The following is a 22,274-nucleotide window of genomic DNA, read 5'->3' as shown; positions in this document are numbered from 1 at the left end:
TGCCAGTCACTGGAGTCTCATTGACATGTTTTTCCCTGGCTCATATTTATCCCCTTTTCTGCTCTCTCAGCTTGGAATCATTTATTTGTAAACAAAACAGAAGGAGCAGAAGTTTCAGGCTATGTCATTCCCTGGAGTGAAGGCAAGCACACAGAGTGACAGCCTCAGGCTGCATGTGAAGAGTCTTTTCAGGGAAGACAACTTGACAAGTCCCTTGTTTGCTTCTTCCTCTTTGGTGTAGAATCAAGGGAAGGTTGGTAAATAGTGATTGCACAGCATTCAAAATAAAGACTTCAGGCTACAAAATAGAAGAGGTTAATCAAGGTCTCTACTTGGCTTTCCCCCTGCTGCATGAGAAGGAGGAGCTGGATCACTCACTCTGTTCTTCACATCACTCTCTCTTTGGAAGTTTTTACTTGCAGAATTTTTCATTGTCCCTTTTAGGGACATGTGTGAAACCCCTAGGCCTATTGCAAACACCTGGCATTAGATTTGTGCAGCAATACACAGACCATTATTGTGCAGAGCAGGAGAGGAGCTAAATTAATTCCTAAGCAATGAGGTAAAATTACTGTGAGGAAAGGAAGAACCCTGAGACATGAATACTTTTACAGTACTGTCATGCTGAAAAAGGATCAGTGTTGACTGAACTTTTGAGCACAAAGAAGGATGAAAAATGCTTGTGTAATCAAGTAGCTCAAAACAAATTTTATAAACAGACTGAGATAGCATTTCTTTAGTTTTACACTCCTACATAATTAATACACAGCTGACAACGTTTTTTTCTTGTACAGGATGTATTTTCCAAATAAGTACAAAGTTTAAAACATTCAGGTTTTTGTAATAGCAAAAATGTTTCATTCATTTAGAAGGTGAAACAATGAGAATCAAATCAGGGGTGATGAGTGGGCGGTTTTGGTACCATTTCTACTCAAATTTGTCACTTGCAGCAAGAGGCAAAATTTGCTGTGCTTGTCATGTCACTTTCAGAGGTAACAGAAAACTCAGAGGCATCAGGGAGCAGCAGAACTCACCAGCTGTGGAAGGGCCCAGCACCTCTGCCCTTTCTTTTGAGTTCAGGCAGTGAGATCAGCTACTGCATTTAATAATTGCTAGGCTGAAGGCAGCTGAAATAAACTCTGTTTCATGGTCTGTGTTCAGGCTGTCAAAAGGACCTCAGACTTTGCAACTGTTGTGACTGATCCAAGATCAGCCCCTTCTGAGTTTGTAGCCTGTCAGAAACCTCCTGAGCCGATAAATCCATGTTTTCAGGGGCTATGGTGCCTGAGGAGCTTCCAGGAAAGGTAAAGTTGCTGAAGCTCAGAGCATCCTGGATACCTGCACTGGCTTACCCCAGAGGAGGCACAAGTTATTTGCCCTGAGCTAGGGAGAAGAAAAAGGCAGTGAGAGCACTGCCATTCCTGGTCAGGGAGAGAAGTCTTGTCTTTACTGCAAGAATGGACATCCACAAATCAGAACTGCCTCCCTCCTTTCCTTCCCAGCCACTCCAACTGTTTGACTTCCAGAAGCTACCTCCATAAATAAAAATATGGGCACCAGACCCTCTGATGACATCCAGCATCCCTGGAAGTGTTACCCCATCCCTGAAAGCATCCAAGGGCAGGTTGGTTGGGCCCTGACCAGCCTGAGTTAGGGGGTGGCCTCCCTGCCCATGTCAGGGGGCTGGAAGTAGATGATCTTTCAAACTCCTTCCAATCCAAGCATCCTATCATTCTGTAATTCTGTGATCCAATTGGGATGGCCATCAAAGAGGATCCTGTGAGATTCAAAACCATGGAAAAAAAGCCTATCCAGTGACATTTCTCCTCAGTTTTGGCCAGAACAGAGGGGAATTTTGGAAGGAATTTAGAGAGGTTTAAATGTACCAGACAAGAAGAATGTTAGATTCCACTTTGAAGTTTCTGTGGACATTGAATTACTGGCAGAGAAATAGTAATAATGATTATTTATCAACAAAGATCGGCATGGACTGCATCTCAGTCCTGAGGTGATTAAAAAGAGACAGGTGTGGGCAGAGGTAACTCTTCTGTGCTCTCTATGTTACACTTCAGCATTAAAAGTTATACAAAGTGGCAATACATTTTTTAGCAGAACACCTGATCACTTGTACAATTTATTCTATCCTTTGTATCACAATGAAAAAGTTTATTTCAACAGTTTATACATATTTGAGTTATGAAATGTTATATGCAGAGATGAGAGAAACATATTCAAAACAGAACTGGGGTCATGATTAAATGGTTAACTTATTTCCCAAATGAATGAGAAAGGAAACAGGGTGCTGCAACCTTTTGCTCTCACTTCCTCCTGAGAGAAGACGTAGAGTCTGTCCCAGAGAGAGCAGGGCTGCTGTGCTCACACATCTCAGGCAGCCATGGGGAACTGGGTGGAGAATGAAGGACTGTCCATCTTCGTCGTTGTAAGTACAATTTCTGTTGGCATTTGTGTCCAGTGAAAAGTCCTGCAGAAAGCTGTGCTGAGCAGTTCTCACTGTGCCAGTGAAAGGTGCACCTGATTATGCTGAAACTGGGGCAGCAAATGCAGGGAAATGCTTTGAGGGAATAATTTTTAAGGAGCTCTCTGGTATTTCAGTTGCTGTAGGCTTCATTGTTAACTGATAAATGATTGTGTATTAACTTTGCTTAGTTAGAAATACTTTAGTTGAGCAAAACAAATAACTTTAAAACTCACTTAAATACATGAACTTCAACAGAGATAGCAATTAAAACAATCACCCTTTCTTTCACTTTTATGAACAGAAGGGGATCTAACTAATAGCACAGTGTCTTGATGGTATAAAATATTTATTAATGTCAGATTCAAGGGAGGAAAGAGCAGAGATTTAGAGCAGAGATTCATGAATCCTTTATAAAGACAACTACTATTTGAATTGAATTTGTTTACAGTTTGCATAGAGGGGCTGTGAAAGTAGGTTAAATTAATTCTTATCAAGATTTAAAAGTATGGAAAATCGCAGTTGCATTTACAAGAGCTAAAGAGTAAGCAGGACAGTCCTCCTTGGAGAAAAATGAGTTTGTATTCTAGTGGGGTTTTTTTACTTCACATTGTGATACAAGGGCTAAAGGTATACCTCTATACATACATTATGTACATATACATATATGTATTAAAAACATATGCATAACCAAAATCTAAGAGCAGTTCAAGTATTGTGGCTACCTTTGGTTAGTAGATGCAAATACTGAGAGGAAGAAAAAGAAAGCATAGAATTTATATATTTTTGGTGACTGAAATGTGAGCATCTTTATTGCAAGAAGTATTTCTGCTGCTATGAGCAATCAGTACTTGCGTATGACCTTGTAATTTAGGAATATAATCCCATAGCTGTGGCACTTCAGTGCTTTGAAAGGGAGGGACTGTGTGTGCTGTCACCTTCAGTGACTTGAGGAAGTTGAAACTGCCAAGAGGTGAATTCTGGCTTTCTTTTTGCCTTTTTTTTTTCCCACCAGAACTGAAATATTAAAAGGATTAAGTAAGAGGACTTTATTTTGCTCAAATAAGGAATTTGGGTTTTGAACCTCAAAGCTATAACAAGATGAGGGTAATAGGGAAGGAAACTAACAGACATAAAGAAACCAGCTAAAAGGACAGACCACTGGAAATCCCACCCAAGTGTTCTGCTTTAGCCTCTCCACCTTTACTGCACACTGAGCAGGCACAGGGCTGTCCAGTGCTTGACAGAAACAGGACAGACACAATTCCTGCTGATGTACCTCAACAAAACAGAAACATGCTGCCAGAGTGTGCCACTGTCACTTTTAATAAGTGTCCTAAGCACTTATTCCTGAGATGAGCTTGGTATTTTAATGAGGACTTGGGGATTTCCTATATACTCCCTTACCCTGATGGAAATCCCTTCATTTCCCAGTATTTATTTACATTTTCAAGATCTGAAATAAAACCAGTTTTTTTTACAGTGTTATTTGAGCCAAAGAACTAGCAAAATATATGGGTTAGGAGGGGTGAAGAGCTGTAATGCCACCTTTTCTGGGCTTTCTCCCATTTCTCAGACTTTCTCTCTGTTTACATGCAACACTTAGCAAAACTACTTAAACTGAGTGCAGCGTTACAGATACGGGATGTATTTCAACATGGGATATATGTTTCAATATGGGATGTGAAATCAGCCAACCAGCTCCAGAAGGGCAAATATCCAGATTTATTATGACCTTTTTGGCCAGATGGATTTGTAGCTACCTAAGAGTTAATAGCATGCACCTCAGGATGTGTAAGTGTGAGAAAATTCTGCAGTACATCCACAAAGCCTGGTGTGGGGTAGTCTGCATGCTACCAAGGGCCTGTGTTGAATATTCCCTGCTGGGTGATTTCAGACCCTCTTCTTGAATTCAGCCCTATGTGCAATTTAGTCCATCTAAATTTAGATCTCAAGCTTCTTTGTCACAGCTTCCAAGTCTTCCTCTCACACAGGTCCCTGTGGAATGGAGCTGTCATTTGGAAGAGTCCCTAACCTTCAGTGGTAGAGATTTAACTGGGCTCAGAATTAAACAATTGTAATATGACAGTCCTGATACAACCAGCCCTAAACTCCTTGACCTGTGAAAACATTTCAGCTGCACATTGCTGTGTTTTGGTCTATTGCCACTCCTGTACCCTGTGTTCACAAATCAGAGCCTGTTTACAGCAGAAAGATTTCTGTCACCCTTGCTGAAAACTTTATACCCTGCAGTACATCTCTCTATGCCAACAGGAGCACAGGGAAGTAACTGACTGTTATCTGAACTGTGTAAATTCAGATGGATTACTTCTAACAACAAACTGTAAGCTTCCTGTTTAATTCTCTTTCAGCTTGTGTGGCTGGGCTTAAATGTCTTCCTCTTTTGGTGGTATTATCTTGTGTATGATGTCCCACCAAAATTCTTCTACACCAGAGTGCTCCTTGGCGTAAGTACAGACATTATTGGTTTGGCACAGACAGAGCACACAGCAGTTTAATAGTTTTAGCTGATCAAAACTGGAGCAGCAGGCTCATGTAGAAGTCACATGCAAGCAGATAACTGAATGCAGGCAGATGTTCAGTGCTTCTGAACAGGAAGCTGGTGCACAAAATAGAGAGATCCCATTCTAAAGATGTTTTCAGTTAATTATTATGCTCTTGGTAATTAAATTAAGCATTAATTGTGGCTACTTTATTAAGCAGAAGATTAATAAAATATTGCCTTTGGACTGTTGTGCAGTCATTTCTCCTTGCAATTATTTTTCAGACCATGAATAGTTTATAAAGATATTGGCTCTGAAAAGCAATCACCATTCATATATTCATCAAGAGTGTGAGTGGTAGCCAGGTAGTGAAGTGATCCTGGATCCTGAGCTATTCCATGTAATCCAACTGGTTAATGCAGCATTGAGTGTCCTACTACAAACTTGCTTCCAAATCTGCCACAGGTCATGACCAATTGACAAGGAAAATTAATTTGTTCACATATTTTAAAACCCTGATCACAGGCATAAAAATCAACCTAAGCTTCAGATTACAGAGCACAGCATTTTGCTGAAGGTTTGCAAAGCCATGGTTTAATTCTACAAAGCCTGAAATCCCATTCTGCATACAGCTTCTGGTCTGTGGATCAAATCCTGTCCTTTGCAATCATGATGCAGTTGCCTTTCAAGTCACAGAGACTTGTGCTTGGATAAGTACAGCTCAGTGTAAACCCAAACAGCTGTGGTTTAAAACCTAAAAGGTGCCAGTCCATGCAAGGAGAGCAAACATTATTTCTCTTCCCTTCATTGCATTTTGATTAATATGGTCATTTTTCCTTCATTTCAAACAGTTCAAAAATATTAAATAATTAAGGGTATAAAGACCAACATTAAGGAAACAGATTCCTAAAAGCTGAGGCAACAAATTTCCCTAGACTCCTTTACTGACAGAGAACTTAAACCACTTCTCTTTATAAGCTGTCCATAACCCCCACCAACTGAAACCACAGACTCTTTACAGCCTTGGGACACAAAACTCTACCAATGGCTTAGATTTGCACCTGTGTTTGACTGCTGAATGCCAAACATGGCAGGGAGCTTTTTATACAACCATGTTAATTCAAAACTGAAAACAGGAGGTGTCTGTCTGCAGGAGCATGTTCTGCCTGCACATGTGTTTCTGACTTGACCAGAGCATGATTCCTTGGAACATTCATGGTGTAAATGCGAACTCTAGATCTCACACTCTTTACCAGTTATGATATAACACATAAATGAAATCTGTGTCCTGGATAATGTCTTAGGTAATGCAATTAATAACAGCATCTCTCTAATTCCAGCGTGCTCTGGCTCTTGCTAGGGCCCCTGCAGCCTGCCTGAATTTCAATTGCATGCTGATTCTGCTGCCAGTGTGTCGAAACTTGCTCTCCTTCCTCAGAGGATCAAGTGCGGTAAGATGAAGAAAGAATTTCAAAATTTGTGAAAGATATTATCTTTCATACCTAAACAGACTTGCAAGTACACCAAGAAACTGTGTCCAAGTTCCCCAAATAGACCATATTTTGAGGATGTCCTTTTATGAGAAGCAGATAAGCCTGGAGTTTGGCTGTGAGCAAGACTGAGGTCTAATGCCCATGGGGTATCTAGAGCTCTGTTGAGAGTTTAGCTGAATTAGTCTCCTTTGAGTCCTCTCTTTTCAGCTCCCTCCTGGGCATGGTCCTGCCCTGCATGCAAAGTCCCCCTTTTGGCTGGCAGAAGCTGTTGGTGTTAACACACATCCACTGTTTGTCACTGATGCTACACCCACTTAGAGAGAGAAATATCAGCCCCTGTCTGTCTTTGCATGCTCAGTCCTTAAGGCAAATGTTGTCTTTTGCAGACTTTCAGAATGGGACTTTTTTTCAGCTGGCTCATAAATTTACATTCTCTCTTGTCTGAATTGCATTTCCATCTCAGATGAAATAATTCACACGCCTTTTGACTTTTTTGAGCTCCCAAATGCAAATGTAATACACAGCACTGAGGAGCTGACACTAAGGAAAGGACAGCTTATCCTAAGTGACAGCTGGAGAGGCTTCCAGACTCTATCACACTGCCAAAATCTTGATTTCTGGCTATTACAGCAGAAATAATGCAGACAATGCAGGCCATGGTCCAGTGAAAAAGCAATATGCTCCTCAAGTTCATGAATTGTCCTTCCAAATGTATAATGATTCTTCCTTTCTTTCTGGACACTTTTAACAAAAACATGTTCAACAAAACCAGTTCCCAGAAGTCATTTTTCATCTCTAAACCCAGTCTGAATTTCTTAATGCAAATGAGACAGCCTACAGGGGCTGGAGAGGCAGAGCAGAAGAGGAAGTGATAAAATAGATGCAGTGTTTCACCAGTCCTTCATAAGGGAAGAAAGTGGGATATGAAGCAATAAGAAAATAACCAGAGACAAAATAGGCTGTACTCCCATCTAGTACATCATACATCTTCACAGTGAGTGTGGCTGAATAAATGAGATGTGCCTACTACATTAAACTCTTTAATTACATTTATGAGCAAGGCCAGCGCTCTAGCCTTTCTAAGGAATAACACTTAGGAATATAAAATTGGAAATATATGTCAGGCTTTCAGTCTTTTCCTATACTCCTTCAGATCCTGAGATGCTCCAAAGCAGCCAGCCATACCCTCCATTCATGGAAAAGGAGGAAGGATAGTAAATAAAGCTGTAGGGTTAAAGTTGTTATTCCCCAGGCAGATCAGCAAGTATAAGCCAAAATCCAGAGCTGACTCCTCTGGCAGGAGAAGTCAATAATGAACATAAATTTCAAAAGAATTAATGCTGCTATGGATGAATTCAACTGGAAAATAATGATGAGCCAATGATCATATAAGGCATTTTTAAGATTGCACAGGTGAAAGCAAGCTGGGCAGAGGTGTTCTGAGCTCAAAACAGTGAAAGAGCTGGGTGTACACATGGAGGCTACTGCAAGGCCAAAAACTGATTCTGGGTGTTGAGAATTGTTTTCCAGCTGGGACTTTGTGCTACTTGTCCTGAATTGCTCCTCTCCTAGCATGCATAACCTAATTTTTCTAACCAAGGTCTTGGGAAACTGTCCCTCTTTGTATTCAAAGTAGAGCCAGTCCTTCTGCCTTGGGCACTGTGGCACAGTCACTCAGGCTACACCCAGATAAAAGTGAGTCCCAGGCAGGGAGACACAGTTCCATTCCTGCTGGCAGCACGCTCTACTGCTGATGGCTGGGAATGAGGAAGCAAAGGGCTCTGAGGGTGAGCAAGGAGGGCAGGGAGGGCCATAGAACAGCTCTTAGACAGCTGCTGCTTGTTTAGCTCCAGTTGCTTTTTTGCAGTAAAGCTACGCCCCAGGAAGGATGTAATTTTAGATCTTGAGCAAAAACACCCACGGCCCAGTGAGCCACCGGCAGTGGCAGTGCTGTGGTGGCCTCAGCACAGGGGGACAGCTGCTTGTGCTTGTTGCGCTGTTGTCTCTGATTAGCTATGCTCTGCAGGTAACAACTGTGAGGATCTATAAGAAAAATCATTTAAATGTCAAATAACTCATTGGAAGAGAAGTGACCCTCCCAACAGCAATGTCATTGGGGTCAAGAAGAGGAAAGAATTGCTCGAACAGAGCGTTCAAAGGGAGTGTACAGAAAAGTCTTGCCCTCTCCATCCTGCCACCCAGAAATCACAATACAAAGTTATTTGTAATAACTTTGCAACTTTTTAATTGAAAAGATAGCTGTATTGTTTTTTGCATGTCCATTATTGCTGTATTAACTGTTGTTAATGAGCCACATTGACTGAAGGCAGCTGGAGCCCTCTGCCATTGCTTGGCCTTCACTTCTTGCATCAAGTGGTGTTTGCAAGGGAGTCAAGCACTGCCTCACTATGCTACATTTTATTCTACAATATTTTTTGATTGTTTCTCAATATAGGTGATACAAAAAGGACAAATTTCTTCTGGTTGTCATTGTAGTCTGAAGTGATTGTGGCAGCCCCAGAGTGTTTGTCTCCTGTGAGGAAATACTTGTGGTAGTTTGCACAGTGTTTTGTTCCCTTATCTGGTCAGCAAACACAATGCAAACATACAGCACATGACAGTCATGCCTTCTACTGTGTGGAGACAGCAAATGGCAGCTTTACAGGGACTTAAGGCTTTAGGGAAACTCCCAGTGACTGCAGCAGAGTTCATATGGGGTCTGTTAAGAACCCATCATCATTAATAATGAAAATATCACTCTGTTTTTCTTGAGAATTAATTTCTTTGATTTGTATCTGCAGAGATTTTTGCTGGGTTTTTTTTTTTGGTAACTCCAAAATCAAGTTGTAAGTGAATGCCTGGGAAGTAAATCCAGTATTTTGGAGAAGGAATGCCTTCATATCACTGCCATAGGTGATATGATTTGGGATGGGAGCTCTCTGAGACAGTTATACCCAAACTTTGCAGCTTGTTTCTAGATTGTGACCTACAATAGGATCCTGGTGCTAGCAAAGCAGTCACTCTGCCATGGCAGACTGTGATCCCTCCTTTTGTTTATAATGTACAATTTAAAAGAGATTAGATGTATTCATTTGTCATACTGGATGTTAAATTTTTTCTCCTTATCAAATACTTTGTTTCAGGGGGACGTGTTAAAACATAATCTGGAAATCCTGTTTTCTGAAAGATGGGGGGAAATATTTTTGTCTATATTCTGGAATTCTACATTTTTCCTAGCAATGCCACCAGTGTGCTCAGGGCTTCTGATTTTGTCCCTGCCTTTAAAAAGTGTGCACAGACAACACAAATAATCTTCAAATACCTTTTTCTTTCTACCCAAAGTGCTGCTCTACCCGGATCAGGCGACAGCTGGACAGAAACCTCACCTTTCACAAAATGGTGGCCTGGATGATCGCCCTTCACACTGGTTGGTACTCTAATGTTTCTTTGTTTATTGCTTTCTTGTGTATTTTACGTGGAATCCAGGTGGCATTCAAGTTCTTTAAGACATGGACAGTGACCTGATTTCATTAAAGGAGTCAGTGTGTGCCAAGGTTTAAATCAGTTTCCAGATATGTGCCAACTGTCAGAGAGCAAAAGATAAGAAAGAATACCTGTATTTTGAACTGTCAGTACTATTTATGATAGTTTAATAAAGGGTGTTTAGCAATGTCCTGAGAACTGGATACACTGGATTCATTCTTGTTTAGTTACTTCTTATCTGCCATCTAAAACAAATAATAGAAATTCTTTTTTAAAAAGGATATAAAAAGCTTGGACCTGCTTTGAAGACAAATAAGTATCTACTTGTAGGAGGTGGTTCAAATTTTAAAAAGCATTGTACAGTTTTACCCTACAAAAACATGTATGGAATTCATGTGAACATCTCAGCTGGTTTAGGTTTTTGGATGCATTCAGCTCAGTGAGGATATTACTGATGATTTTTAGCAAAACTGAAGAACAAAGCAGCACTAATAAATGTGACCCCAAATAAATCCAGATTCAGTTCTTGGCTGTTTTACAGAAGTCCTGCATGAGGATGATCCTAAAAAATAGATTAAGCCATTCCATATTTCAGTATCCTATTTGTTAGGGCACTGCTACTTGAATTGTTGAAAGGCTTTGTTGAACAAAAATATGTTGAAAATTTCCCATTACTTCTTTCCCTCCCTCACCCAAAACCTGCAAAATTCAGGTGGTAAAATTTTAACAGTAAAGCACATCAGTGATCTGCAATTGTGATGAAGATGGCGAGAGCAGCAGAGCCTTTAAGCAGCGGTTTACAAATGTGACAAAGTTTTGAGACGTTACCCCAAACTGATGAGTACTTGTGGTCAATGCTGATTATTCCTTTCCTGTCACTCCTAGCAATTCACACCATTGCACACTTATTCAACGTGGAGTGGAGCGTGCAAGCCCGTGTTGAAGAGAAAGGCACCCTGGCAGCTGTGCTTTCTAGCCTTGGGGACATACCAAAGGAAAGCTATGTCAACTTCTACAGGCAAACCATTGCTGTAAGTGACATCAGACTCCAAAGGGTCATCACTGCATTTGTGTGGGTGATCATATAAAATTATTTGAGCAGAGTGCCTGTTTCTGGTGTCCACAGTCTGGGTTTGGGCCATCTTGCAGAAAAACCTTGTAGAATTCATTTTTCTATATTTGCCAGTTGCTGAGCTCTGGTAGTACTTTAAACTTTTTCACCTGAGGATTTCAAAGTGGTTTTAAAACATTATGTAAAAACATACCCTGTTAAGCAGTGTTCTAACTTAGCCATGACACTCAGAAAGGTACACAGAAGTAAAGGCAAAAGTTTTGAAGTGTGGTGGTTTAAGCTCTGGTCAGTGGGGAAAAAGAAGAGAAAGTACTTCCCTACTTCTCAGAAGAGCAGTGAGCCTCCAAACTCTGCATGAGTTATGAGTCCCACAGCTGTGCAACACCAGAGGAAAGGAGAGTTTTCATTTAGCTCCCAAAATATGGATGTAGGACTCCAGCTCTGAACGCCAGACCTGTGCAAATGTATTCACCTTCCCCAAAGCAGTCCTGCTGAGCCATGGCAGAGTAAGAAACCATGTTTGGTGTGTGAATTCATGGAAAAAGCATTCTCTCAACTTCCAATTACCTTAGTAAAGGTAAATGTGCAGTGCAACAAAAATGAACAGGGATTTTGGCATCAGATGACTTGAGGACTTATAACAAAGTAAAGGGTTTGGTGAGGGATGGTTCAACTGGCTCTGCTTTGGTGCAACCCCTTCCTTAGACCAAGGTGTGCAATTGTTTCACAGAATCCTGTTGGGGGCCTCTATGTGGCTTTCACATACTTGGCTGGCATCACTGGGGTTGTCATCACACTGGCCCTCATCCTCATCATCACCTCATCCACCAAAACCATCCGGAGGTCATATTTTGAAGTATTTTGGTACACCCACCATCTCTTTGTCATCTTCTTTATTGGCCTTGTCATCCACGGTGCTGGGTGAGTATCTGCACTTATCACCAAATATCTGATAACCACTGAATCTTTATTTAAAGCCCCCTTCACACATGAGTATGGGGACTCCTGTCACTGAGCAGCAGCTGTTTTTGATGGCAGTGATGGGCCAGTAGAGGCTCTGAGAGTCAAGAAGCTCTCACTGATACTTGCAACAAGCTGTCCTCACACAGGTTTCATGTGACTTTGGCATACTTGGGCTCGCTATCACTTAACTTCTTCTGATATCTTAATTGCAAAACTCTTTTCCAAGGTTTCTGTTTTTAACTGTTAATTTTCCTTCCTCTCCTAAAAGGAATTGCATCACACACATGCATGTAAGGAGATCTTAGTAAAAAAATTACAGAGTTTAGAATTTTATTGGATAATGAAAACTATAGTAATATAGATTTATGTTTCAGACTTGGATGAACTCGTAGTATAAGCAGCATTTAAGAATAGATTTTTAGCTGTTTCAACTTAGAAATAGGCATTTGTAAAGTTTTTAACTTTCAAATGCCAAAGATCTTTTTCTGCTGTTGCTTCATTTCATATCTTCTGAAAGAGCTGGAAAGCCTAATGAAACAGTTTTAGCACTACACAAACACAATTTTAGCACTTAGAAAAATGAACTTTAGATCCATTTTATAAAACCAAAGAATGGGTGAATAAAGAAAAAAGACTCAAGTATCCGAGCTACATTTAAATAGTTCATGATTACACTACATTGCCCATTTTAAAGGAACTCCTACATGCAATAGAAAGTGTGCTTTAAAAGTGCCCAGCAAAAATGACTATTCAAAACAACTTCCTTACAGTCCATTAGTGCCACTAAGAAGTCAAAAATCAAAGTAAAACAGGAAGAACACAAATAGAAGGCAGATGGGAATCACCCCCAGCATATTTGCTCATTCCAACTTTCATAACAAGGAAACAGTTTGAGCAAAACTTGTGGGAGGAAAAAAAACAAGAGGTTCATGTTTTCTGCAGCAAACATTGTATAGTTACTGACACAATGTCCAAACTTGCCAGTAATTACTACACAATGCTATCAGAAAGCAAGCATTGCCCTTTCCAGAGGTCAGTGGAAAGCATATATTTTATAAAAATTGAATTTTTATTTACTTCAGTGTTCACTGTACTCCCATCTTAATTGCACTGGAATGAAAAGGCAAGAGTTTGGGCAGCAGTGTTGTCAGTGAAGTTCAGCTGTCCTTTGGAAGCAGATATAAACAGGAATATTCTCATCTGTAGAGGAAAGGATGCTTTCCAGCTGTGAACTCAGTGACCCCACTTATTTGGCCTTCAAAGTAATAATGACATTTTGAGTTAAGAGAAAATACACTGAGAAATATGAGATGAGCTTGTTACACTCATGGAAGGCATCTCAAGTGTGCAAAGATGGATGTCATGGAATGAGTATGAGCTGACACTCTCAAAGCAACATGTTAGGAAGAGACATGAATGCCATTTTATCTCACAGGACAGAAGGCTGTCACACATATTCTCATCAATCTCTGCAAACACACATCCTTGTATATACAGAAAGCTGAGTCAAAGTTTATTGATAGCATCAAAGGGGCAGATTCAAGAAGAATGGAGAGACACTTTACAGGAGCACAGTGACAGAAAAGGGGGAGTGGATTCAAACTGAGGGTAGGTTTAGATCAGATATTAGGAAAAAATCCTTTACTGTGAGGGTGTTGAGGCCCTGGCACAGGTTGTCCAGAGGAGCTGTGGCTGCCCCATCCCTGGAATTGTTCAAGGTCAGGCTGGATGGGGCTCTGAGCAACCTGGTCCAGTGAAAGTTGTCCCTGCCCATGGCAGGGTGGTTGGAACTGGATGATCTTAAAGGTCCCTTCCAACCCAACCATTGTGTGATTTAATTCTCTGACTCTACAATAATTCTTGTCTGTTACAAGCTGTTATAGCACTTTTGAAGCACTGATGGTTTTTGTGCATGAGCTCTGTGTCACAGACAAATGTCCCAAATTTCCCCACACAGTAAATGTGAGGAGGAGAGGGTACAGAGGTGCAGTTCACTCTTTTGGAGTTAAAGGAAAACCTTCAGCCAAAAAAGTAGCTATAAGTCTATACTGCTGAAAGCTTAATTACAGTACTAGAAAGAGCATCTACACTGACTGATAAGGGGAAATAAACTTTTTTTGGTCTTGTACAGGGTACCAAAAACCTTGAACAGAGCATAGAGCAAGGCAAAAACCCTCAGACCCCCTTTCCCTTAAGCAATGGGGAGGGCAGTGGAGGAAATGGGCTCCTCCTGTTCCCATAAATGATCCCAGAGGTGGCCCAGCTGAACCCCCTGTCATTAGTGGGGAAGTGAAGTGTAACTGCTGATGTTCCTGCAAATTGCAACTCGTGATGCTGCTGGGACACTGTCACTGCTTCCCTTTATTTTTCAGACAGAATATTAATCAAACAGTTAATGAAGAAGAGGTTCATTAGTAATATTTATGAGCAATATCTTATCTCTCAACCCTGTGCAGAGGTTTTGTAACAATTCTCTGGAAAATCTGTCACACAAAGCTAGGCATGGCTTAGATACCATGGGGTTCTTTGAAATATCAGAAATGTTGTCTAGCTCACAGGCACTGAGCTAGGAAAGCAGAAAGAGAAGTCATGGGGAGAAGATATCAAAGAATCACGTTGGCATAAAACTGACCAGCCTGATCAGAAGCAGACTGTTTCTAGGGAAAATTCAGCAGATCTTAATCTGAAAGTTTTTACTAGGATCCTGAGGTTGGCAGAACTCCAAACAGAGGCAGGAAATAGTGAAAAGGAATAGGCTTTTGCCCCTTGAAACTGAAATTACCTCTCTGCACCAGTTCTGCTACTGGAAATACAGCTGTACTGGATCAGTTAGCATTCTTTATATTAAAACAAAGAACAAATGAATAAACAAAAAGACAACCAACCAAGAAAATTGAGGCCAGATAATTGGCTGATGCAAGGTGCTAGCTGTAATAGCTGCTTGTGTCAAAAGCATCTGTATTCATTCATAGCACCTGAACAGCTGCTCCAAAGGGAGAATGTTTTGGAAAGAGATCTCCGAATTTCTAAAATAAACAACAGGAATAATCTCTGCTGTGGTCAGTAGCAAATTGATTACTTGTCCATTCCAGGTTTTGGGTTTTGGTTTTTTTGTTTGTTTTTTTCTTTCAGTCAGGTTTTATTTTTTTTTCTTTTAATTGAAGAAAAGAAGTAGGATAACTCAGAAAAGAATGAAGCTTTCTAATTGTGACCACATCCTGGAAGTGGTAATGGACATAACTCTCAGTTCCTCACCTAACCTTGAAATCAGGATTTTATCCCACAAACTTCCCTCCCCATTTTTATTTCTTAGTGGTAACTTTGTGGGTAGATTAGAGCAGTAAATCTGTATCAGAGCTGTAGCAGTGCACAAATTGACAACTCCATATAAATAGGGTGATGTACATAAATGGAATAACAATAAGGAACGGATACTTTCATTTTCATTTCATTGCCTTAATGACCTTTACTTTTTTCCCAGTCGTATTGTACGGGGACAGACAGCTGAAAGCCTGGCTGAACACAACCCAGAGATTTGCTACAAGAACTTCACTCTCTGGGGCAAGACTGAGGCTTGTCCAATCCCCCAGTTTTCAGGGAATCCTCCTATGGTAAGAACAGCTGGCTTGCGTGTAAATCCAATTGGAAATGTTTACAGTTTTCTGTTTTTTCTTAAATTGCATATAAAACTAGCCATATAACCCTCAGCACTCTCCAGTGGCAGCTTTCTTTGCATGAAGCAAGAGTTTTGGACACAGTGGGTTGTAAGCAGAAATGGACTCCAGACAGACTGCACACTTGCAGCATGCTGTAAAATAAGCACAGCTGACAGACAAAGCAAAAGAGCAATTGGTATCTGAGAACTTTTTATCCAAAAAGTAAACTGCAAAGTAATGGCTCCTGGGGATATCTAGAAAGTGCTATAATGCTCATAATAAATAGTTTAACATTATTAATGGACTAATGGTCATTAGCAAGAAAATAACACCCTTGGAAATGTGAATTTGAAACTTCAGCTTTTATTGACTAACCACATTTCTTCTTTCACATTTCAGACTGAGCTGTTAACAGAAACCACATCTTTTCCTGCAGTAATACAGACCTGAGTCAATAATACCTGAATACCACATTTCACTTTGTTACATTCTTTTTTAGACAGAGACAAAATTACTTGCAGGAAAATACCTTGCTGTAACTCTAGTAGAAACTAAAAAGCCAGCTGCAACACTCAACAGAGAAAGAAATTCCCCCTCTGACCAGAATTATGAAAATGTCATATATCTTAAGGATTCCCTAATCTGGTTTATAAATAATAGAGATTACTTGAACTTCACCTCTGCTTATAGAATTTCCAGGATTTGAATTGATCTAAGTTGCCATCTCATCTAGTGGAAAGCGTCCCTGTCCACAGCAGGGGGGTTGGAACTAGATGATCTCTAAGATCTCTTCCAACCCAAAACTTTCTATGATTCTGTGATCTTCATCATCTGACACATTTTCTTCTGCCTACAGACATGGAAGTGGGTGGTGGGTCCCATGTTCCTGTACCTGTGTGAGCGGCTGGTGCGGTTTTGGAGGTCACAGCAGAAGGTTGTTATCACAAAGGTAAGTGATAACAACCTGTTATCACAAAGGTAAGTGCTGATGCTGCACTTAACACCTGGCAGAGCTTCACCTTCTCCTCCAAATGGTGCAGCAAAGGCAGAGGCTCCTACATACCCAAGTTATCAGTGGAAGGAATGTTCTGACTGCTGTCGTGATGCCAACACCTAACATCCAAATGTAGCCTCTAAAAGTGAGGAAGAGGAGGAATATAGCTAAGGCACAGGATTGAATTTTAGGAAAGAAGTGAATTTTCTTTGTATTGGGTGAAAAAATTCCACAGTACAGAAATTCCATGGACTTGAGACAAATTTAAGACACAGAACAAATGACCCCTGAACACAAGTTAAGAGCATGTTTGTTTCATGTATCCGAATCTAATGTTGAGCTTTCATTTCTGTGGTGTGTGGCAGAGATATTAACACTGATCCTGAAATTCTGACAGCTGAATTAGCACAGAACTGAGCTCAAACTTCTGAAAACTATCCTGGCCTTTCCCAGGGTAATTTCCTCATATGGCACTGTGCTGCATCCTGAGGACACACCCTGTTCAAATCATAGCAGGGTTTGGGGGATGACATTAAGTGCTTCTACTGTGCTCTATAATGATGCTGACACATTGGAAGGCTCCTAAATATCTGTGTGTTTTTGGTAATTTTACCAAAATATCCTGTGTGCTACTTCTACACTATATTTCTATGGCATCTGTTTTGTGCCCTGTTGGCAGAAAATTTCCTTCACCATCCTAAACACCACAGTTAATACCAAAATTAACAGACAGAGAGACTTGATTCTCCCTCTTGCAAATCTCTTTTTAAAAATGAAAATAATTTTGGCAGACAACTTTAGGATTAAAAACTTGAGTGACAGAATTACTGGTTTTACTTCTAGAAGATTGTTTCTAAAGAATAGCCAAGGTCTCACCTGACTAAAATAAGAAATCATCCATTTCCAGTGGTACTACCTGTCCAATATCTGTAGGATAGCCCTGTGGTTTTGCCCCTATATTTACAGTCAGGCCCATTAACTCTGTGCTCTGTGCCAGTGGGTAAGGTCCATCTGGAATTAACAATGTGCTCACACAAATCTGGAGATGTGTTACAAGATGTGCCAGCCTGGCCTGTCCTTTGGAGTGGCTGCAAGTGTGGGGTGAGAAAATACTTCAACCAAAACATCAGCATCCTCTGCAGGCTTTTATCTGCCTGTCAGGTGCTGTTGCTCACTTTCAGTTCTGCTGGGAAGAAAGTTTCACCTGCTTTCCTTGCTCTCATAGCAGAGGATGATAGTGATGGTGGATGTAAATATATCAGTGAGATACATCAGTGAGGACAGAAATTTTCTTTTCCTTGTTTTTCCCTATGCCCTCCCTCACTGTAGGTGGTCATTCATCCCTTCAAGACAATTGAGCTCCAGATGATGAAAAAAGGCTTCAAGATGGAGGTTGGACAGTACATTTTTGTCAAATGTCCAGCAGTGTCTAAACTGGAATGGCATCCATTTACACTGACTTCTGCCCCAGAAGAGGATTACTTCAGCATTCACGTCCGAATCGTAGGAGACTGGACAGAGGGCTTGTTCAATGCCTGTGGCTGTGATAAACAAGAATTCCAGGAGGCATGGAAGTTGCCCAAGTATGTACAAAGAGTCTCCATGGTAAAGTCAAAAAACACCTATGGCAGTTTAAATATTGCTCAAGCAATTTGATGGCACCAGTGATACAAATATTCAATGGTGACACAGATGTGAGTCTTAGATGCCTCTTTACAGTTTTTTCTATCAGCTCCAGCTCTCCTTTTGCTGACTAGTATTCACTCCAAATATGCATTGTAGCAGACAAATACCTTTTAACTGTCATTTTAAATGGTGTTAATAAATATTCACTTCTGATTTAATAAGCATACTTTAAATTCCAGGATAGCTGTGGATGGCCCCTTTGGAACAGCAAGTGAGGACGTGTTCAGTTATGAAACTGTGATGCTGGTTGGAGCTGGAATAGGGGTCACCCCCTTTGCATCTGTCCTCAAGTCTGTCTGGTACAAATACTGCCATGATGCCACCAACCTAAAGCTCAAGAAGGTATGGATGCCTGTGTCCTCTTTTCCAGACCCCTGTAACTGTTCAAGGGCCCAGTCAAAGCAGGCACAGCAAAGGTGATCTGGCTCCAGGCATGCATGAGTCCTAAAAGAAGGAAGAGTCCAGTTGCCTCTCAAGGTTAGCAGGAGGAAAACAGGAGGCTCTAAAGCAAAAATATAATGAAAGGAGAAACAGCCTAAAAGCCAAATCATGCATGCTAATCCTGACTGTGGCCCTGGGGATTTCCAGTTGCAGTGGAAATGGTGTTCATCTACTTGAGAAACATAAAGTTCAAGGCGCTAATACAGCCTGGGGAAATATTGCATTCCTTCCCTCAGCACAAAGAGAAAGGCTTTTTCATAAGTAGAAGAGCAATGGAAGCATCCTCCTGTCCCCTCCTGCCCCTGGAAACTCCCTGTGCAGAGGTGTGGGGTCACACTTTGCAGTTATGGCCATATTCAGAGAACAGAACTGGTTTTTTTACCTACTTTATCTCGCCTGCCAGCAGACAGAAAGAGAGTGCACCTCTAAATCATTTATTTATGTCCTAACAAACTGTTTTACAAGGAGATAAATGGGGAAACATTGCAAACTAAAAATGTGGAAGAGAAACAGGAATATATTTCCTTGTTCTTGCAGTCAGTCATTCAGCTTTATAACCCTCTCAGCATCAAAATTCCTGAATAGCTTCAATACCATTCCTACCCATCTACTGAAGTGTTCAGGGCATTTTTTACCAGAACTCTATAATCCTCACTCTGTCAACAGACATAAACCTGGAAAACATAAGTGTCTGTGTCCCCTGACAGCTCATTCTTGTCTCTTCCAGATTTATTTTTACTGGCTTTGCAGGGACACTCATGCCTTTGAATGGTTTGCTGACCTCTTGCAATCTCTGGAGGCTCAAATGCAGGAGAGGAATAATGCAGAGTTTCTGAGCTACAACATCTACCTTACAGGCTGGGATGAAACTCAGGTAATCACGCAGTGGGGAATATCACTGCCATAAAACTGAGGTTGATGTCAGAAAATTTGTTCTCATAGCTATTCAAATGGTCTTTTATCCTGGGCATCCATCTGGCTCCCAGAGGTTTTGGGTGTGTGCAGACAGGTGTTATCCATCAGCAGTTACCTGGGATCAGCTGTTCATGGGCACTGATTTCCTTTCTGCTTTCCTCTGGCTGTGCTCTGTGGGAAGCAGGCTTTGTTCACAGGAGGAACCTCAGCTGACCATGTATGAGTCCCTAAAGCAGCTGATGCTGCCTCAAGCATGTAATTAAGGGCTTTAGGAACCAGGGAAGCCACTGCACAAAGCTTGAACCATAGCAGCATATTTGTTTCAGGACTCATGAGTTCTCTGGTCCTGTGCTGTTAGATTGCTGTGGGGATGCAAAGGAGCCTGAGAATGTGGGATTGAGTCAGGAAAGGCTCTCACTCTGTTACTTTTGGTGATGTTTTATATTACATTTATCTCATCACTGCAAAATTCACCATGTGCCCAAAGATAGACAGGTAGGGGGAGCAGCAAGGAAGTTATCACATATGGAACATCAAAAAAAGAGAAAGGAAAGAAGAAAAGTTCCTCATTTTTTTCCTTGGGGATAAAGGTACCTGGAGCTTTTTTTTATCTCATATAAAAGGGCTACAGAACTCTGTAAGGCCTGAGCTTATGCCTTTAACCACATTTTCTCTTCCTTGCTTTTCTTGACTTAACTGGTCTAGCTGGAAGTTACACAGGCAAGGCCTCCTCATATGGACCAAACCTTCCAGAGAACAAACAGGCAGGATTTCATTATGGTCAAGGGAGCCATGCTATTGTATTTGAAGGGAAAGGATTTTTTAATTTGCAGTCCTATGTTAGAGTTCTTAGACTAAACCTGTTCATTGGAAAAAACCCTACAATTAATTGCTGCATTCAGTGTTTCATAGATTTAACTCTTGAGATCACCCAGTCTGGGGAGAAGGAAGGGGTAGATACAGATAGCCAGGATTTTATCAGTCTTATCTTTCCTTGCAAAATACCATAAATTCCATAATCTCATTAGGGAAATATTTCAGTCAGTACTGACATTATTATTTTTTAACCAGAACACAATGCTGCAGTATTTATCTGTCCCTTGTCTTTCATTTCCCACAGGCCACTCACTTTGCAGTGCATCATGAAGAAGAGAAAGATGTGATTACAGGACTGAAACAGAAAACCTTGTATGGAAGACCTAACTGGGAAAATGAGTTCAAAACAATTGCGGGGAAGCATCCTGGGTAAACCTTTGCAAATTTATGGTGTCTGTGGACTTCCTCTGTTTAATGACCATACATACCATAGAGCAAAATCTTGTTCCTTTGGCTGATAAAGTCTCAGGAGCATTTTTTTACCCTACCTATTCTCCAGGTATTTTCTATTTTTTTTCAGCCACGGACATGATCTATGATCTTGAACAAATTATTTTGACCTTCAACTTTTTTAAAAGTCATTCATTTTCCACAAGATACTTCTTGGGATATCTTGTGGGAAAGTATCCTTTTCCAGAAGATACATCTTCTAATTACTAGCAGAAGATTTAGGAAAAAATTAGCCCTAGCTTTCCAGCTGAAGTAAATAGGAATATCAGGTGAGGTCTAAACACCTCCAAAACCACTTTCTACCTCTAGAAACCAAACCTGAATATGGATGACCTTTAGCTAACCACCCAAAATTTGCAGGAAAACACCAGAATAGCTCCTCTCAAGAATTTGTGCCATAAGCTCTTTGAATCTCTATTTCTTTGATTCAGTGAGGTCAGTAAACCTGTCTTCACTGACTAAGGCTGAGCTGAGATTTAGCCCAGCATTTGTTTTAGAAGCTGCAATAAGTTTGAAGGGGTTATAAGATTTAGGGTATAGATGTCCGGTTCTACTCCAATTCCTGTAATTGGGAAAAAACCTTGCATCTGTAGAACATAAAAATGTTTTACATGGGGAATATCCAGCTGCTCCAGACCTAGTTTCTGACCATATTTTCATTTTCTTGACAGCTCCAGAATAGGTGTTTTCCTCTGTGGCCCTGAGGGCCTGGCTGACACACTCAACAAGCAGAGCATCAGCAACTCAGAAGCTGATCCACGAGGAGTACACTTCATTTTTAACAAAGAAAATTTCTAACTCTGAAGCAAGTGGGAGTCATTAAAAGCAAAGTCTAAAGACTGAATCTATTTTTCTGTTTGGAGTCTGGGAAGGACAGCCCAGCTTCTAAATTTCAGCTACACTAACACAGGTCCCTTTGCTTCTTGGGAATGATTTTGGCTCTGTGGTAGAATAAAAGAGCCCAGTTTTACCTTAGGGAAGTTTTCATTGCCCTCTGTGTGCTGGCTATTTAGTAGAAATCTGTTTTCTTTGTCTGTGTGAGGGCATTTCCCCTCAATTAACTGCCTTTATCCTCCTATTATTTGCAAAGACTGCTGAAGAGTGGAGGCTGTCATTTGCTTTTGGGAGCCAATTCACACCCATAAAGCTCAGTGCTATTAAACAATAAAGCATTCTAGCTTAATGCTTGCTATTAGGAGGCAGCTTATCCTGAAAAACTGTTTCAACTAATGGAGGCAATTAGGAGTTAAATTCAAAGTTCATCC

General features: G+C 40.8%; 1 protein-coding gene across 1 annotated transcript; it reads left to right on the top strand.

Moving 5' to 3' along the window:
- The first annotated feature begins 1,715 nt into the window (after positions 1–1,715).
- CYBB (cytochrome b-245 beta chain) lies at positions 1,716–21,984 on the top strand. The gene is made up of 13 exons (XM_054654661.2): positions 1,716–2,440; positions 4,849–4,944; positions 6,321–6,431; positions 9,816–9,900; positions 10,842–10,987; positions 11,759–11,949; positions 15,473–15,602; positions 16,504–16,596; positions 17,971–18,224; positions 18,507–18,669; positions 19,496–19,642; positions 20,804–20,928; positions 21,681–21,984. Exons 1-13 carry the CDS (start codon positions 2,396–2,398, stop codon positions 21,805–21,807), a joined length of 1,713 nt encoding a protein of 570 aa, XP_054510636.2. The 5' UTR covers positions 1,716–2,395; the 3' UTR covers positions 21,808–21,984.
- The last annotated feature ends 290 nt before the right edge of the window (positions 21,985–22,274 follow it).

This window comes from Agelaius phoeniceus, chromosome 2 (assembly GCF_051311805.1).
Source record: "Agelaius phoeniceus isolate bAgePho1 chromosome 2, bAgePho1.hap1, whole genome shotgun sequence".
Lineage (NCBI taxonomy): Eukaryota > Metazoa > Chordata > Aves > Passeriformes > Icteridae > Agelaius > Agelaius phoeniceus.
This window is presented reverse-complemented; position numbering and strand designations above follow the sequence as displayed.

Excerpts from the sequence above, each read along its gene's own strand:
- CYBB (XM_054654661.2), top strand. The coding sequence starts at position 2,396 with ATGGGGAACTGGGTGGAGAATGAAGGACTGTCCATCTTCGTCGTT. Across the intron at positions 16,597-17,970 it reads AGAAGGTTGTTATCACAAAG|GTGGTCATTCATCCCTTCAA; the intron begins GTAAGTGATAAC and ends CCCTCACTGTAG. Across the intron at positions 20,929-21,680 it reads ATTGCGGGGAAGCATCCTGG|CTCCAGAATAGGTGTTTTCC; the intron begins GTAAACCTTTGC and ends TTTTCTTGACAG.